Below are 19,965 nucleotides of genomic sequence, written 5' to 3' on the forward strand. Positions count from 1 at the left end.
CATGTTTTGCTGAGACGTTTTGTGAGTTTCTGTACTAGTTGTTTACCTTGAATTTCCAAAATGACACTCTTTTCTGGCAGAATGGTTAGCGAAGAAGCCAAGGACTAATTGCCCACAGTGCTGCACTCTCTGCCAAAGTCTGTTTACAGACTTCACACACACACTGCAACACTTTCATGTGGACATCTGAAATTTATCTTGATTATGTTATTCTATCATAGGCCTATTATGCCCTTCAACATTCATGAAGATGGATAGGCACAATTTTCCAATGCTTAATTACTTTCTTTGAAATTTATGGAAAGAATGATATAGGGTGCAGCACATTGAAGAAACAATTTATAGGCAGGGACCCAAAAGGAGAGAAACACAAGTCTGAGTTGCCAATCTCAAAAGCTGAAGGATTGATTAGCAAAGAGCAGCTGGGCCCCTGTAAATTAAGGGAAAAATTCAAATAAAAATCCCATCTCAAACACAACTTTGCATCTTTTGGTGGCTGACTTGAAGCATTATTCATATAGACCAAGGAGTAGTTTGCTTTCAGCTTCGGCTAAGCAGTATCCTTCGAAACAAATACAAAAAGGATTTCAAACCTGCACAAACATTTCATAATTGTATTAAATCCAAGGACTAAACGTTTGAAATTTATCTTGAAAAAAAATCTAAGTTAGATGATGGAGGAGCAACAAAGTAAGATCAGCCTGGATGATGTTCTCTTGCTGCATGTGAGCTTCATTATCTGTATGATTTGCTGTCAAAGAAGGAACTCCCATTTATAGAATCATAGAATGGTTACAGCACAGAAGGAGGCCCTTTGGCCCATTGCAACTGTTTTGGCTCTTTGCAAGAGCAATTGAGCTAGTCCCACTCCCCTTAATTTTTTCCCCATAGTCCAGCAAATTTTCCTCTTCAGGTGCTTATCCTATTCCCTTTTGAAAGCCACAATTGAACCTGCCTCCATCATAGTCAGGCAATGCAATGCAAATCCTAACCACTCCATGTAAAAAAAAAAAATTCTCATCACTTTTTATTCTTTTGTCATTCACCATAAATCAGTGTCCACTGGTTCTTGACCTTTCAGCCAATGTGAACAGTTTCTCCCTATGTACTGTGGCCAGACCCCTCGATTTTGAACACTGCTATCAAATCTCCTGTCAGTCTTCTCTAAGGAGAACAGCCCCAGCTTCTCCAATCTATCCACATAACTGATGTCTTTCATTCCTGGAAACATTTCTGTAAATCATTTTTGCATTTTCTCTAATGCCTTCACATAGTCCTTAAAGTGTGGTGCCCAGGATTGGACACAATACTACGATGGAGGCAGAAGCAGTGTTTTATAAAGGTTCACCATAACCTCCTCGTTTTTGTACTCTATACCTTTCATTATAAAGCCCAAGATCCCAAATGCCTTATTATCCGTTTTCTCAACTTGCCCTGTCACCTTCTATGATTTGTGCACATATGCACAGCACCTTTCACGACCTCATGACATCCCAAAGCACTTTATAGGCGATGAGATACTTTTTGAAGTGCAGTTACTGTTCTAACATAGGAAACACGACATTCTGCACACAAGGTCCCAAAGCAGCATGAAAATAAATTATTAATTTTAGTGATGTTGCTTAAGGGATAACTGTTGATACCAGAAGAACCTGCTCCTCTTCAAATTGGGTCGTGGGCAGTTTTAGAAGGCAGATGGGGCCTCAGTTTTACTTTCTCTGGAAAGAGATACTCTTGATAGTGCAGAATTTTCTCGGTACTGCAGCAAAGTTCCAGCCAAGATTATATGCTCACGTCTCTGGAACGTGGCTTGAACTTAGAATCTTACGACTTGGAGGCAAGGGCGCTACTGCTGAACCAAGGCTGCAAAATGTAACTTAAAGAATAGGAAGAGAAGAGAATCAAAAAATTGTGATGAAATCTAAGCTGATGGCAAATCTTGATCTCTGGCACCCTCTAGGAATTACCTTCCTAGGATTTGTGGTCTAAATAGAGGATCTTCCTCTTGCAAATGTCTTTTCTACTGGTACCAGCTGTTTCCTCCTGCAAACTAAATTAGTGACAAGTTCCAATCATCAAGAAGACATGATATCTAAGGGCAGAATTTCCCGTGCCTGCTGGCGGTGGGCGTGAGGGGTGGCGTAAGTGGACAATAAGGTGCGATCAGTTTCACAACGGCGGGAAGGCAGGTCGCAATTATCTGCCACCCCGCCAGGCTCCAGGTTGGTGGGAGAGCATAGCAGTGTGCTCACAACTGCACAGAGGCGACGTGCACCTGGCAGCCTGCACTTTGGCCTGAACTGGAGGTGAGTGCACAGCAACGTCCTGCAGAGCTCACCTGAGTCGCCTGTTGCTTTTTGCTTTGCAGGCTTCAGGGGCGCTGGGTGGTGGTGGGGGATCAGGAGGCAAGTGCAGCCCCACCTCTGAGCCGACTTTTGAGGGTGAGCGGGGGAAGCCTTGCCGTTGAGACAACTGATGGGGGAGAGCATGGTGGTTAAGGGCAGCTCTGCCGTTGAGCATAGAACACAAGCATTCGGTGTAGGGTGGGCGAGGAAAGCGGCCACGCATTTGGGAAACCTGTAGATACTGACCATTCCTCTGCAACTGAGACAGTTCAGCACAGCCACATTGATATAATTGGGGTCAGGCTCCTAGCTTATCTGCCCACTCAAGCAAAGCAGAGATATCAAAGTGCCAGCAAGTTCTACAAAGCTAAGGATGACACTAAGGAGGTCCTCGGAGGCAACGATGACGGGGGTGAGACTCTCGCACTGGCTAGATGAGGCAGGTACGCTCGAGAGGCCCTCATAGCTGCTAGGTTTGTGGAGGATGATGACGACATGCAGTGAGGTGATCCCATTGTCCCTCACATCGCATTTGTGAACGTTTTACTCCAGTTTGGCTTTTGGGAGCGCGAATACCCTCTGTGAGAATGCTCCTGTCATGGAGTTGCGATGGAGGCCCTAATCGTCATTCGATTGCAGGAGGATGATGGTGACATGCATTGAGGACATTCCATAAATCTTCACACAGCCTCTGAGAACGTCTGACTCCTGTCTGGCCGAGGGAAGCTTGCTTATGCTCTGTGATCAGGGTCATACCATAGAGACGCAGCCATGAAACTTTAGAAGCATCTGATGCTTCATCCGCCTTCAGTACCTGAGCCCTTCAAGAACTGGAGCACAGTGATCACAGATGCTGAAGAAATTGGGGCCAGCCCCTCCATAAAGGTGCTAAGACCACACTGGGAGAATGAGAGAACTCTGAGCCACCTGTCCACTACATTCTGGCAGTAATGTCAAGCACCACAAGGTGCAGGCATCAGTAATGTCTCCAGGGAGTTTGAGGCTGGACCATCACTTTGGTCTGAAGGCTACATAGAGCACAGGGTAGAGGCCCTGGACTGAGATACCTGCCTTTATCTTGTGCAGAAAAGTTTCACATCTGAGTGACAAGAACACTGCTCATCGGCAAAAGGAGCAATAGGCAGGGAGACATTCTTGGGAGTTTATTGACAATAGTGAACAGTATGTACAAGTGATTAACACCCATGCCCAGGCTGTGCAACTAATTCTCCTTAACTCTCCTAATCCTGACATTATGTCTTGATGCTCCCCAGACATCCACAGCGGAGGTGGAGGCAGCCTGCTGACTGCAACTCCCTGTCTGTGATGACTTTGATGGGCATCCTCTGGAGGGCTGAGACCTGGAGGGCTCCGGCCTGCTTTCAGGGTCCTGCTGTGACGGAGTGGCATCCTTCTCGGCCTATAGAGCTGGAGCTGGTGTGGTCACATGGAGAGGGAAGCAGGATAGGCTGGACACTCTCAGAATCACATGGACAGGTGGGCCCAGAGTGTGCACCTACTGATCCCCCTCCCCATGGGTGCCCAGGGCCCCAGGCTGACTGCTTGAGGAACAGGTGTAGCTGGACTGAGAGCAAGCCACCCGGCATTTGTCTCGTATACACACTGTTGGAGGCCAACTATGGCATCAGAAATGGAGTTGAGCCCGTGCAGCAGTGCAGGAGTGAAGTCCTGGACCAAGGTCTCCATGGTGACTGCCATCTTACCAGTGTTGACCTCAGTGCGTTGGCATGCCAGCGCTATCACCTCAGACTGAAGGCATCATGCCTTGCAATCTGAGGAGTGCAGCGGACATCCCTTCCTGATGTTCCCAAGCTTGCCTTTGCAGTTCCAGCAACTGTGACATGACGGAGTCCAGAGGCTCATCATCTGACTCAGACTCAGCAACGTTCTGGCCTCCAGCAGTCCTCCGAGTGCCGGACATCTGGGAAGTCCCTGCCTGCAATGGGTCAGATGGTGCGATGTGCTCACCAGATTGTGATCCCGCGGCTATTCTAATGCTAGGTCCCACCGGGGTGTGTGCTTCTGCACTAGTGGAGGGTGTGGGTGAGCGCTGTGACAGGACTTCAGGGAAGATGCCTTCAGATTTCTCTTCACAGGTTTCTTCAGGGCTTGATTGGAGGCCCCGGGTCATGGACTCTGTCAGCTGTTTGGCCATTGTGCCTGTGAAAGCAAGGAGAGATAATTAGTGCATGGCAGTGGCCTGTGAAACAGGACACATCACTCAGGGCATGGTTGTCTGATGGATGTCGCACCGCTGGATCCTCACTTGGTAGAGCAGCGCTGACCTCACCGTCAGCTCAGGACCGGTCCCGGTCATCGCCGGCCAGTGGGTGGCTCTGTTTTCAAAGTCCGTGAGGACCTTGATTTTGGACATTCCACCACCGGTCTGCGACCTCTCCCTCTTGTTGTGTGCCAGCTTATCCTGCATGGATAGAGATGGAGAGAGTGTAAGTAGGATACTTGCCAGGCCAGATGGTCTGTTTGGGTGATGAATGGTCCCATAGACGGGATGAGGACAATGACGATGAGTGTGAGAAAGTGAATGGTGATGTCCCTTGAACCAGCAGTGAGTGAGGGCCCTGTGGATGTGTGATGGGTTTGTGAGCGTGTGAGTTGAGTGATGAGATGAGTGGAACGGAGAAGATCATTCATCCTCTTGCGTCACTGGGTGCTGTCCTCTTTTGCAGGGCGTTGGCACTGACCACCACTGCCACCACCTCCCAAGCAGGGTTAGTGCTGTTGCTGCCCATCCTGTGGGGGTAGGGGGCATCCCCGTGGGCCGCCAAGACATCCAAAAGCCACTCAAGAGACACGTCACTGAACCTGGAGGCTGCAGTCTTCTTCAGGTTCAGGGCCGTGTTTTCTTGCAGCAGCGGTGAGCTGGAAGCACTGAGATGTGTGCTGCAAGTGGATTTTAAACTTGGCCCCCGGCGTGATGCAGCAACGGATGATGGCTTGTTTCCAGGGAGTGCATAAATAATGAGGCAGGTTCAGGACGATACCTTGTGAAAACCCGCCATCACGGCCGGTGGGTAAAACGTCATTTTACCCGTCCACCACCATCACTTAGTGCAAATTTGGGAAAGTTTCGCCCTAGGTGTCAGTATAACAGGCCATAGTGGGTGTCATGACATCTAGGTGAAAGATTTAGCGACATTATATACAAGGATATTTTTGAGCTTGTACAATGAATTAACACTAAAGAATACAACATGCAAGGAATATATTTATGGAAATTCCATGATGTAACTTAGATTAAGGGAAGGGAGTTAGATGAACCTTCTCCCCCCTCCCTCTTCACCATTATATATATGCATCAGAAAACTAGATTGGAATTTGCAGTTTATCTCTTGGGTTTTTTATGAAGCCTAAAAGGCCTAATCTAGGTTCTCCTTTACTTGCCTCTTCAAACTTCTAAAACCTTTAGATCCTATGGAAACTTCCCGCTCGTGGATGGGTAAGCTCCCAACCACAGGCTTACGCACAATCAGAAAATCTACACTTTTACCTGCCCCTAAGACAGTCATGGGGCATTAGTGTTATTATTACTGCTGAGGCAAAAGTTTGGGGTTTGAGCCCCATTTCAGAGAATTGTACACACCGCCTAGACTGATACTTCAGTGCAATACACTCAGACTTCAGTACAGTTTTAAACAGGAAGAAACATTATCACTTTTCAAGTTTTCTTACTGACATTTTTAGCAGTGCACTTCATTCTTTTCTTAAAATTCATTCATCGGATGTGGGCGTTGCTGCCTAGACCAGCACTTATTGCCCAAAACAAAAACAGAATTACCTGGAAAAACTCAGCAGGTCTGGCAGCATCGGCGGAGAAGAAAAGGGTTGACGTTTGGAGTCCTCATGACCCTTCGACAGAGCTAGGTGAATCCAAGGAAGCGGTGAAATATAAACTGGTTTAAGGTGTGTGTGTGGGGGTGGGTTGGGTGGGGGGAGAGAAGTGGAGGGGGGGGTGTGGTTGTAGGGACAAGCAAGCAGTGATAGAAGCAGATCATCAAAAGATGTCACACACAACAGAACAAAAGAACACATAGGTGTTGAAGTTGGTGATATTATCTAAACGAATGTGCTAATTAAGAATGGATGGAAGGGCACTCAAGGTATAGCTCTAGTGGGGGTGGGGGGAGCATAAAAGATTTAAAAATATTTAAAAATAATGGAAATAGGTGGGAAAAAGAAAAATCTATATAATTTATTGGAAAAAACAAGGGGGAAGAAACAGAAAGGGGGTAGGGATGGAGGAGGGAGGTCAAGACCTAAAGTTGTTGAATTCAATATTCAGTCCGGAAGGCTGTAAAGTGCCTAGTCAGAGGATGAGGTGTTGTTCCTCCAGTTTGCGTTGGGCTTCACTGGAACAATGCAGCAAGCCAAAGACAGACATGTGGGCAAGAGACCAGGGTGGAGTGTTGAAATGGTAAGCGACAGAGAGGTTTGGGTCATTCTTGCGGACAGACCGCAGGTGTTCTGCAAAGCGGTCGCCCAGTTTACGTTTGGTCTCTCCAATGTAGAGGAGACCGCATTGGGAGCAACGAATGCAGTAGACTAAGTTGGGGGAAATGCAAGTGAAATGTCGCTTCACTTGAAAGGAGTGTTTGGGTCCTTGGACGGTGAGGAGAGAGGAAGTGAAGGGGCAGGTGTTACATCTTTTGCGTGGGCATGGGGTGGTGCCATAGGTGGGGGTTGAGCAGTAGGGGGTGATGGAGGAGTGGACCAGGGGGTGTCCCGGAGGGAACGATCCCTACGGAATGCCGACAGTGGGGGTGAAGGGAAGATGTGTTTGGTAGTGGCATCATGCTGGAGTTGGCAGAAATGGCGGAGGATGATCCTTTGAATGCGGAGGCTGGTGGGGTGATAAGTGAGGACAAGGGGGACCCTATCATGTTTCTGGGAGGGAGGAGAAGGCGTGAGGGCAGATGCGCGGGAGATGGGCCGGACACGGTTGAGGGACCTGTCAACGACCGTGGGTGGAAAACCTCGGTTAAGGAAAAAGGAGGACATGTCAGAGGAACTGTTTTTGAAGGTAGCATCATCAGAACAGATGTGACGGAGGCAAAGGAACTGAGAGAATGGGATGGAGTCCTTACAGGATGCGGGGTGTGTGGAGCTGTAGTCGAGGTAGCTGTGGGAGTCAGTAGGCTTGTAATGGATATTGGTGGACAGTCTATCACCAGAGATTGAGACAGCGAGGTCAAGGAAGGGAAGGGAAGTGTCAGAGATGGACCACGTGAAAATGATGGAGGGGTGGAGATTGGAAGCAAAATTACTAAATTTTTCCAAGTCCCGACAAGAGCACGAAGCAGCACCGAAGTAATCATCGATGTACCGGAGAAAGAGTTGTGGAAGGGGGCCGGAGTAGGACTGGAACAAGGAATGTTCCACATACCCCATAAAGAGACAGGCATAGCTGGGGCACATGCGGGTACCCATAGCCACACCTTTTATTTGGAGGAAGTGAGAGGAGTTGAAGGAGAAATTGTTCAGTGTGAGAACAAGTTCAGCCAGACGGAGGAGACTAGTGGTGGATGGGGATTGTTCTGGACTCTGTTTGAGGAAGAAGCTAAGGGCCCTCAGACCATCCTGGGGGGGATGCAGGTGTAGAGGGATTGGACATCCATGGTGAAGAGGAAGCAGTTGGGGCCAGGGAACTGGAAATTGTTGATGTGACATAAGGTGTCAGAGGAATCACAGATGTAGGTAGGAAGGGACTGGACAAGGGGAGAGAGAAGGGAGTCAAGATAACGAGAAATGAGTTCTGTGGGGCAGGAGCAAGCTGAGACGATCGGTCTACCGGGACAGTTCTGTTTGTGGATTTTGGGTAGGAGGTAGAAGCGGGCTGTCCGAGGTTGGGTGACTATCAGGTTGGAAGCTGTGGGAGGAAGATCCCCAGAGGAGATGAGGTCAGTGACAGTCCTGACCCACGCAAAACATGTAACACCTGCCCCTTCACTTCCTCTCTCCTCACCATCCAACGGCCCAAACATTCCTTTCAAGTGAAGCCACATTTCACTTGCATTTCCCCCAACTTAGTCTATTGCATTCGTTGCTCCCAATGTGGTCTCCTCTACATTGGAAAGACCAAACGTAAACTGGGCGACCGCTTTGCAGAACACCTGCGGTCTGTCCGCAAGAATGACCCAAACCTCCCTGTCGCTTGCCATTTCAACACTCCACCCTGGTCTCTTGCCCACATGTCTGTCCTTGGCTTGCTGCATTGTTCCAGTGAAGCCCAACGCAAACTGGAGGAACAACACCTCATCTTCCGACTAGGCACTTTACAGCCTTCCGGACTGAATATTGAATTCAACAACTTTATGTCTTGACCTCCCTCCTCCATCCCCACCCCCTTTCTGTTTCTTCCCCCTTCCTTTTGTTTTTTTCCAATAAATTATATAGATTTTTCTTTTTCCCACCTATTTCCATTATTTTTAAATATTTTTAAATCTTTTATGCTCCCCCCACCCCCACTAGAGCTATACCTTGAGTGCCCTTCCATCCATTCTTAATTAGCACATTCGTTTAGATAATATCACCAACTTCAACACCTATGTGTTCTTTTGTTCTGTTGTGTGTGACATCTTTTGATGATCTGCTTCTATCACTGCTTGCTTGTCCCTACAACCACACCCCCCCCTCCACTTCTCTCCCCCCACCCAACCCACCCCCACACACACACCTTAAACCAGTTTATATTTCACCTCTTCCTTGGATTCACCTAGTTCTGTCGAAGGGTCATGAGGACTCCAAACGTCAACTCTTTTCTTCTCCGCCGATGCTGCCAGACCTGCTGAGTTTTTCCAGGTAATTCTGTTTTTGTTTTGGATTTCCAGCATCTGCAGTTTTTTGTTTTTATCTCTGGATTTATTGCCCAACCTTAATTCAACCCTAATTCCTCTTGAGAAAGTGGTGGTGAGCTGCCCTCTTGAATCGCTGCAGTCTATTTGGTATAAGTACACATACAGTGCCGTTAGGAAGGAAGATCTGGATTTTGACCCAGCGAAAGGGAACGTATGGCGATATATTTCCAAGTCAGAGCAGTGAAGAATGGCTTGGAGGGGAAGTTCCAGGCGGTGGTGTTCCCATGTGTCTGCCACCCTTGTCCTTTGAAATGGTAGTGGTTGTGGGATCGAAGGTGCTGTCTAAGCAACCTTGTTGAGTTGCTGTAGTGAGTCTTGTAGATGGTACGCACTGAAGCCAATGTGCGCTGCTGGTGGAGGGGGTGAATGTTTGTGGATGAGGTGCCAATCAAGCTGGCTGCTTTGTACCAGATGGTGTCAAGCTTCTTGAATGTTGTTAAGCTCCAATGAGATAACTCATCTGCAATGTTCCCAAAGACTGAATATCCTGCTCAGATGGACTCAAAAGATTTCATGCACAATTCAAGAATGCACAGGGATTCTCCTGATTGTCTTGTATCTTGTTTTGTTTTTTTAATGATGCACACAGGCCATCGACATTGCAGCTGAGCTAACTTTATTGAGACAGACTCCAACATGTGCTATCTGACCCTCAGCCCCCAGGTCAGGTCACCCCATATATAGTGCAGAGTACCGTATAGTATCTAATACTGGAGTCTGCAACCAGAATCAGCTATTATCATGACATTTCTATTTTAAATAATACTTATATACAACTCAAGTACACAAATTCTTATATTTATTCTTATAGAATTTATTCTTTCTCACTCTATTTTGATCAGTCTGTTTTGCCTTTTACTCCTCTCTGTACTTCTGTGGTTTTTTTGGCAGTTCTTCCACTGGATGTTCTGAATGGTGACACAGGTGAAGGACAAGGGGCCTTCTCCAGTTCTGTGTCACTATCACCCCTTGGATAGTTTTCAGGACACTTGGGCTTTGTCTGGTTATCTGTTTCTTCACTGATGCGTTCTGGATTTTGATATTCAGTTACACTTTCTGGTTCAGAGCAGGGTTGCATTTCAATTGTTTTCCATAAGAATTTCTGGTTTCTCCTGTACTGTTATTCATTTGGAGTCTGCACTATGTAGGACCTTGGTTCTCCTGTGATTCCTGTGACAACAGCAGGATTCCAGATCCCTTCAAGCTGAATCCTCACTGTCTCTCCCACATTCAGGTCAGTCAGAGGTTGGGCACCTTGATTAAGGTACTGCTTCAGCTTTTGCTATCTCAGTTTGAGCAGAGGCTGTTTCTGTTTAATTGCATCTAATGTGTGGCTTATCATTTTCTGTCATCTATTTAATCTGGCAGTTTGTTGTCTCTGCTGCTCTGCAGATATTTATTGCTTTCTCCAGAATGAGACCAACTTCTCTCAAAAGCCATTCTCTCAGAGGGTCATTTGCGATCCCACAAATTTTGCTATCTCGGATGAATGATTCACACGATTCCGCTCCAGAGACTATCTTCTCTCAAAAGCCATTCTCTCAGAGATTCATTTGCAATCCCACAAATTATTCTATCTCGGATGAATGATTCACATGATTCAGCTCAGCTCAGTTACATACTGACTAATGTCACAGCCTTGTATGCACTTAAAAAATCGGTATCTTTCATACATGATGTTGTTCTTAGGGCTGCAGTAGGTTTCGACTTTTTCCATTATTTCTTTCAAGTCATTTTGTTTCTCATCACTTCCAAATGTGAATGTGTTATAGACTTCAAGGGCTTCTCCCCCTGCTACATGAAGAAGGATGGAAGACTGTACCTGAGGGTCTTTTTATCATTGCCCATCACTGTGAGGGACAGCTTGAATTGTTGCTAGAACCTCCTCCAGTTTTCAGTGAGATTTCCTTCCAAACTAAGCTCTGTCGGAGGTTTCAGAACCTCCATTGTTGCGTTAGTTCACTTCTGACACCATGTCTTGTTTTTTTAAATGATGCACACAGGCTATCGACATTGTAGCTGAGCTAACTTTATTGATCACACATTTTCCTAACATGAACACATATCAGCAGCGGCTGAACTCTATCAAGATAATCTCCAACACCTGCTATCCATGACCTTCAACCCCCAGCTCAGGTGACCCCATATATAGTACAGAGCATGGTATAGTTTCTAATACTGAAGTAAACAACCACAATCAGCTATTATCATGGCGTTTTTTAAATCAGATTACCTAGTTACTTACCTTATGCTCAACGCTTAAACCACAAACAATGTTCCATAATTGATGCAACATTCTCTGAGATTTCTGAAACTTTTACATACTGGGACCCAGGTTCAAATCCCACCGTGGCAGATGGTGGAATTTGAATTCAATAAAAATCTGGAATTAAAAGTCTAATGATGACCATGAAACCATTGTCGATCATTGCAAAAACCCATCTGGTTCACTAATGTCCTTTAGGGAAGGAAATCTGCTGTCCTTATCTGGTCTGGCCTACATGTGACTCCAGACCCACAGCAATGTGGTTGACTCTTAAACGCCCTCTGAACAAGGGCAATTAGGGATGGGCAATAAATGCTGGCCTAGCCAGCAATGCCCACATCCCATGAATGAATTTTACAAATTGTTTAAAAGGGCAATGATTTGTTAAGCAGGCAAATTTGGCAACCATCTTGCATGTACTTCAATTCCACAAAAACAATAAAAAAAGGTCAACTCTGTTCTTCAAATAATGTCATATATCTTTAACGAATAGTGAGAGGTATATGTGGCCTCAATCATTTTTATCATTAGCATTTACAAGAGAATGTACAAGGCAATGGCTAATATTTAAGGAACGAATGTATACATTGGAACAGTTATACATTCTTTTCTGGCACAAAAACACAACAGGAAAAGTGGCCCAACCATGGCTAACAAAAGAAATTAAGGATCATATTAGATCCAAAGAGGAGTCACATAAAGTTTCTGGAAAAAGAAGCAAGACTGATGATTGAGAACAGTTTAGAATTCAGCAAAGGAGAACCAAGAGATTGATTAAGAGGCAAAAAATAGAGCATAAGAATAAACTTGTAGGGAACATAAAAGGAGACTGTAAAAGCTTCTACAAGTATGTAAAAAGACAAAGATTAGTAAAGACAAATGTAGATCCCATACAGTCCAAAAATGGGAGACATTATAACAGAGAACAAAGAAATGGCAGAGCAATTAAATAACTACTTTTGTTCTGTCTTCACAGAGCAAGACACAAATAACTTCTCAGGAACACTAGGGAACCAAAGGTCTAGTGAGGAAGAGGAATTGAAGGAAATTAGTATTACTAAAACAATAGTGCTGGAGAAATTAATGGAACTGAAAGCTGATAAGTCCCAAGGGCCTGATAATCTACATCCAGGGTACTAAAGCAGCTGGCCGTGGAAATAGTCAATGCGTTGGTTGTCATCTTCCAAAATTCTGTAGATTCTGGAACAGGCCTGGCAGATTGGAGGTTGGCAAATATAACCCCACTATTTAAAAAAGGAGAGAGGGAGAAAACAGCGAATTACAGACTGGTTAGTCTAACATCAGTAGTAGAGAAAATGCTCAAGTCTATTATAAAGGACGTGATTACAGGACTAGAAAATATCAGTGGCATTAGACAAAGTCAACATGGATTTATGAAAGGGAAATCATGTTTGACAAACCTATTGGAGTTTTTTGAGGATGTAACTAGCAGAACAGTTAAGGGAAAAGTGATTTATTTGGATTTTCAGAAAGCTTTTGATAAAGTCCCACATAAGGGGTTAGTGTGTAAAATTAAAGCGCATGGGATTGGGGGTAATATATTGACATGGATTGACAATTGGTTGACAAATAGGAAACAGAGAGTAGGAATAAACGTGTCTTTTTCGGAGTGGCAGGCAGTGACTAGTGGGGTACCGCAGGGATTAGTGCTTGGGCCCCAGCTATTCACAATATATATCAATGATTTAGATGAGGGAACCAGTTGTAATATTTCCAAGTTTGCTGATGACAGAAAACTTGCTTGGAATGTGAGCGATGAGGAGGGTGTTAAGAAGATTCAAAGTGATTTAGACAGGTTGAGTGAGTAGGCAAATACATGGCAGATGCTGTATAACGTGGATAAGTGTGAAGTTATCCACTTCAGTAGGAAAAACAGAATGGCAGAGTAATACTTAAATAGTGTTAGTTTGGGAAATGTTGATGTATAAAGGCACCTGGGTGTTCTTGTACACCAATTACAGAAAGTAAGCATGCAGGTGGAGCAAGCAGTTAAGATGACAAGTGGTATGTTGACCTTCATTGCGAGAGGACTTGAGTACAGGAGCAAGGATGTCTTACTGCAGCTGTACAGGGCCTTGGTGAGACCAAGTATTGTGTGCAGTTTTGGTCTCCTTACCTAAGAAAGGATATACTTGCCGTAGAGGGAACGCAGCAAAGGCTCACCAGACTGATTCCTGGGATGGCAGGATTGTCGTATGAGGAGAGATTGGGCCGAGTAGGCCTGTATTCACTCAGGTGATACAGAAGAATGAGAGGGGACCTCATTGAAACGTATAAAATTCTGACAGGGATGGACAGACTGGATGCAGGGACGATGTTTCCTCTGGCTGTGTGATGTAGAACAAGGGGTCACAGTCTCAGGATATGGGGTAGACCATTTAAGACTGAGTTGAGGAGAATAGTCTTTGCTCAGAGGGTGGTGAACAGATGGAATTCTCTACCACAGAAGGCTGTGGAGGCCAAGTCACTGAATATGTTTAAGAAGGAAATAGATAGATTTCTAGACTCTAAAGGTGCCAAGGGATATGGGGAGAGTTTGGGAGTATGGTATTGAATCAGCCATGATCATATTTAATGGCGGAGCAGGCTCAAAGGACCGAATGACCCACTCCTGCTCCTATTTTCAGTGTTTCTAAAAGGTACACCTTCAGGCACTTACCTTTTACTGCTGCAAAAATACATTTAGTACCTTTGAAATAGGTAATAAAATCACCAAGGTCTGGAAATGTTCTGATATAATTTTGAGATGTTTTCTTGGTGTTAAACCCACGTCAAGTTATATCATAGATAGCCCTGGTGCAGTATCATGCTTATGCTCCAATGAGGTAATGTTTAGCAAAGCTCTACAGGCAAAATATCCTTTCTTTTTTTCTCTATTATTTTTCTTTTCCCATCCATGCTATCCAGTTTAGTTAGGACCGTCTATACACATTGCTGCAAGCCTGTTCTACACCACTCGAAATAAATTAGCAGGAGCCACACCTGAACAGATTAGGGAAGTCCTTAATCAGTTTTCTTTTCCACCACAAATGACCCATCTGCACTGAAAAGCACCCTTGTAGAAGAATGATGACTATGAATGTCAATTAAACTGATTATAAACCTGGATGTTGAACTTAGGAAATGACTATTCCAGCTGTCAATATGCCACAAATCAGGGTAAGTATTCACCCTTAATTTATGCATATCTTTGGTGCTGCTATAGTCCATCACCTTCTAAAAATGTTCTACATTTTCGGCACTTTTTGGTCCACTCAGCATGACAAGTTCCATACTTTAGTCTACAGTATGCGAAAAAAATCAAAACAAACCACAAAGGGGGATCTATCACATTCCAAATCATTAAGTCTAGAGGGTGATTTTAACATTTGGACTGTAGTGGATTGACTGTCCAATGTATGCCCTGTCTGATTTTCCATACCATGGAGCTCAGTGTCTAACACAGGCAGCCAATTTGCTACCAGTGATTTTCTGCCAGTAAGTACAGCAATAGGGTTTTTTTCAGTTCCTGGGTAGTACTACGTTTGCAAACAATATGTACGTAAAGTCATACTCTGGTTGGCAGAGAATAGAAGGCTTGTTAATAGGAATATTCTTTGGGCATTAAGCATGAGAGGTAATTAATAAGACCCTTAAATGCAACACTGACCAATGGCAAAGGAATGTATAGGCACATATATTAAAGCAGACTTTTTCCCTTTGAACATTAGCAAAGAATATTTAGATTCATTTATCTGCAGCAATAAATTAAAGATCTTAGGAACAACACAGGAAAAAAATGGAAAATTGTTAATCTTAGTTCTTAAGCTAATAGTTAACGTCTTTATAATCAAATTCAATCCAATGCAATGAAAAATATAGTAGATGTTTAAGTGTTACAAAATATTATTGGCAACCCATGCATCTATATATGATTATGCATTTGCAACAATGGCATATCAGTTAAAAGAAAAACATTGTTGGAAATTCTTAGTTATAGTAGTGATTTACACAGGTTATTCCCAAATTACACTATTGTAATGACATTTCCTGCAGGGCTCAGAAGAGTGAGGAAACAAACTGTGGTTTTAGATGGGAGTTTAAATTAGGAACAACTGAGGTGGAGTTGGCGATGGAGTCAGTCAATTAAGGACCAGCAGAAACAAAGCAAGAAGGATTTCTGGAAGTAGTCATGCTAGGAATGCTTCTCACTTCCATTTGGGATCTCGGAGGATTGTGGCAACCAGGGCCAGCACATACCCTTCATCAAATCTGGAACTGTGTTGTCTGAAGATATGCAGTTTGGATTGAGGCCACAAATCTGACGGTACTTCAGTTTGTAGATTTGGAGCAATAATGACTTAGGATTGCCAACTTGGGTTACAGCCACTCGGGCCTGAATAATTTTTTTCCCCGTAGCTTTGAAAAACTATGCAAGTGGTAATGATTAAAAACCAACAATAGTTTTTCATCTGGCTTTGGTGTGAAGGCTTTTTCTAGTCAAAGGCAATAGAATTAGACAAGCATTAAAAGGCTGTTTTTGTTAATTGGATGCAATATAATTCTGGTGCATACTAGTATGGTTAGTTGACAACAATAATTAAGGTATTTCCATGGTAAAAATATTATGCTATTAAATAGGATAGACAGCTTTCCTTGGCCTGACTTTGCACTATGTTTCTTGGGAAGTTGTTTCATTACAGTTTTTAATCAGTGTTTGTAGCAGATTAAAATGCAAGATATATATTTTAGCTGACTGCTTAATTCACAATGCCTTGTAGTTTTGTCTGGCTGTTTATCTTAATTGCTTGATAAAGTGACACATTGCTAAAAAGCTTTTACGTGGAAAGTCGCTGTTTTGTTCTTTAGCGCTTCTGATGCATGAATCCCACTGTTAAACCACATCTTCAATTTTATTACCCAAATCCATTGTGAATTAGAGGTCCTCCATGCTCAGCATTATGGATCAATTTAGATCTAAAATTTTCCTCAGGGTTCAACAGTTTTAGAAAATATGGATAACACCAGAGATTATAAATGAATCTTGTCTTTTTAGTTTTTTTCCCCCAGTTGCTTTAACCCTTGTCTTGACAGATCTTCTTCTCATAGAAATTATGCAAAGCTGTTTACTCTTCAATGTGGAACATCAGAGGTGGAAATGTCATGGGTTTGGGTCCAAATATATAAATAGCTAACACCTATTATACATCGTTTTAAGAAACTTCAAGTCTCTACCTAAAGCATTAAAATGCCTTTTTCAGATAGGGGCACATCTGCTGTGTTTCCAGCAATTTTTATTTCAACATGGTTCAAATACATATGGATTGACTGTCACATTCTGTTTACCAGCTTCAAGCAGAAATAACCAAGTTTCTTCCTATTATACATTCTGCTCACTGGATGAAGATTGTGTTGTGTTCAAGGAATATGGTAATTGTTTATAAAACTGTGCAGGCACCATTGTGTAGCTGCAGAATTTAAATACTATCCCTATTGATGACATTGGGCCAGATTTTACCATGAGTGATAAAAGAATGGCACCAGCGTTCGTTACTCATATCCACAGACTTTCCATGGAGTTGGAACTTGATGTAATTCAAAAGCTATATTGTGCAGTGTCCTCTACAGGGGTTCTGGGACCTGTGTGAACAGGACAAGCAAATGTGCATTTCCTTAACCAGATTAAAGAATTACTGCTGAGCAACGCATAGTCAAACAGGAAGTGTTAGAATAGATAATTCATTGGCATATCATGTACAGAAAGCAAAATAAGAGAAAGGAAAGCAAAAAATATTTTATAATCTCCTAGAGGAACAAGATTTTACACTTCTAAAAGTTAATTTTGTGTCAGAAACATCGTTTTGCAGTAACTAAGACTTACCACACTGTTAAAAAGTCACCTACACTGAAATGGACAAAATCTGGCATGTTTACTGAGTATTTGGTGATTAAGTACAGCAACTTCACATTGTTCCATGTGTTCAACTGATCCTTTCTGAGATACTGTTATAGTGAAGCCTCTGGAGATGGAGGGAACTTGGACAGCTCCTGATTTCTGTACTTAACTGCACATGTCTGGTCACCAGAATTTGTTGTGCATTTTATTTTAAATAATGTTGACTGCTGATAGCCTTATTATTTTTATTGCAAAATCTGGATCATTATATTCTTCAATAATGTCGTTATGTAAAACAAATGCACTGGTGAGTCATGGAGCAAAGAAGTAATTATGAACAATGTGCAACATCTGCTTGGCTTTCTATGGTTTTGGATTGTTGTTAATCATTTGCGTTTTGATCTTCCCATTTAATCTCTAATAAAATGAAGCTTCTTTGAGTTTAAAGTATTCATCAATAAGATCTGTATTCAATAAATTCCCTTTGGTTTGTGTCTTAATGTTAAATGACAACAGAAAAAAGGTTCTACAAAACTTTGTAGTTAGCTGTTCATTCATATAGAAAATACAATATGGAAGCACATGTTCAAAGTCTACTCAAGCCATTTATTTACAATTTTAAAAATGCCGCAATGATCATACGGTATTACTCTTTCCATAAGACAACTTTATGTACAACTCTCCTTTTTATAAGTTTAGTCTTTTCAGTTTATAATTGTGTCCTCATTTTTCCAATCTGATTTGGCACAATATTGTCTCCCCTAGCCACCTAACAATCTGATTCTGCTAGAATATGGAAGATCACAACATCACAATTCTCTTCCATTGAAAAGCTCCATGCAAAAATGATCACCAGTCTTTCCTCCAATAAAGAGTAAACTGCCACGCAGTTTATAAATTTCCCATTATTAAGTTAGATTTCCAGCATTTTCTTTTTACAGTTTGTTTCCCAGCAAAACAGTATCATTCATACTCACATACAGTTGGTAATATGAACCCTGAGGGAAGATTTAAAAGAAATTATGATAATCTACTTTTGTATACCATATTTCATAATAAAATCTCTCAAATATGGTGAAACATTAGTCATGGTGTGTTTCAACATTGGTCACGGTGCGATTCAACATTAAATATATTTTTGTATTTAACATATTAGTTAATGCTGGCATGAAGTTTTGGCAGATCTGCCTACTAATCTGATTTTCACAAACTATTGCACAATTTTTGCCATCACTTATGGAGATGGGGGCCTTTTCCCAGCACACTATCAGAAGCCAGTCACTCAAGTGACTTTTTAAAGAATTTATTTCTGTTGACTGTTTGATTACCACCTTCTTAGTTTCTCTTCCAAAATTCCTGATCTCTTCTCCTTTTTATTACCACCTTCATCCTCCTGTTTCCTCCGCTGTTGCTGCAACTAATCCAAAAGCTAGTGCTTCTGATGGCAAATGGGTTTCAGTTCCTTCCATATTATTTGGGGAAATAAAACATTTGTAAAACAAAATCTTTTAAAACAAATCATCCATTGGAAATAAAATAACATGGGAAAACATTTAAAGACGATGAAAGCAAAATTGGAAATCTTTCTGCTGAGCCTTTAGTGAAACTAAATACCTTTTCATTCTGGAATTCCCCCTCATTTTAATTAATTTATTTCTCTAATTTTCAGCTGTATTAATTTTTCCCAAAATAAAACTGAAACTTTGACAAAAAATTAAACATAAAATACTGAAAAATCCACGAATAACAAAAATAGGAGTTTATCCCCATTTGTGATGCAAGTATTAGTCTTTCCTGATCTAACCTGGAATTAATTTATTGTAATTTGATGCAAGTACTATGACTGGAACTTCCATGAAAACAATACCAGTAATAAAAGATAACATGAATGCAAATCATATAGGAAAATATTTATTTTCAAATTTCCCCAGGATTATGTGTTCTGTTAGTTTCTGTAATCTTCAAAGCATGAAATTCTGGAACAGAATAGCAGGTTTATTCAGTATAACATTTCTGTATCAATGTTTATTTTTCCATCTCCCTAATCTTGCCCTGCAGAGCATCACATGTCTTCTTTGCATCTCCAAGCAGCATTGAAGAGTTAGGTTTGTAGAAGATAGGATTGTCAACTGCAGCATAGCCAACTCCAAGGGTTCGCTTCATCACAATAACCTGCAGGAAGAGGAACATTCTGAATAAATAGCTCTTCATTAAACGCTTATGCACAAATTTACTTTCCATTGGAATTTCTTTGGTTAAGTTAAAATATCTACAATAAACATTGAGTTTCAGTTACCTTCACTTGTCACTTCACATCATCTACTTGTTCTAAGTAAAGTCACAATCACTGGCCGGATTGTGAATTAAAACATCATTTTGAAAAAATATAGTTAATAATATTTGTACCAATTTGGTTTCATGAAAATCAAACCTAATTTTGGCAAACATGTATTTAGTTATTCTGACATCACAACCATATGTGTGTAAAAAGTTCCCTAATACAGCACTAATTCATAACCTCACGGCTGCCACAGTCGAATGGTGTGAAAGTGAAGAAATGTCACT

General features: G+C 42.4%; 1 protein-coding gene across 3 annotated transcripts in view; it reads right to left on the reverse strand.

The window, feature by feature from the left end:
- Window positions 1–19,298: 19,298 nt before the first annotated feature.
- LOC121269935 (NAD(P) transhydrogenase, mitochondrial-like) overlaps window positions 19,299–19,965 on the reverse strand; it is an 80,956-nt gene continuing 80,289 nt past the window's right edge. For all 3 annotated transcript variants that reach the window (XM_041175086.1, XM_041175087.1, XM_041175089.1), the window contains exon 22: window positions 19,299–19,572. In XM_041175086.1, coding sequence (XP_041031020.1) covers window positions 19,426–19,572 — 147 coding nt within the window. In that variant the 3' untranslated portion in view covers window positions 19,299–19,425. The remainder of the gene's footprint in view (window positions 19,573–19,965) is intronic.

Source organism: Carcharodon carcharias, chromosome 26, assembly GCF_017639515.1.
Source record: "Carcharodon carcharias isolate sCarCar2 chromosome 26, sCarCar2.pri, whole genome shotgun sequence".
In the NCBI taxonomy this organism is placed as follows: Eukaryota; Metazoa; Chordata; class Chondrichthyes; order Lamniformes; family Lamnidae; genus Carcharodon; species Carcharodon carcharias.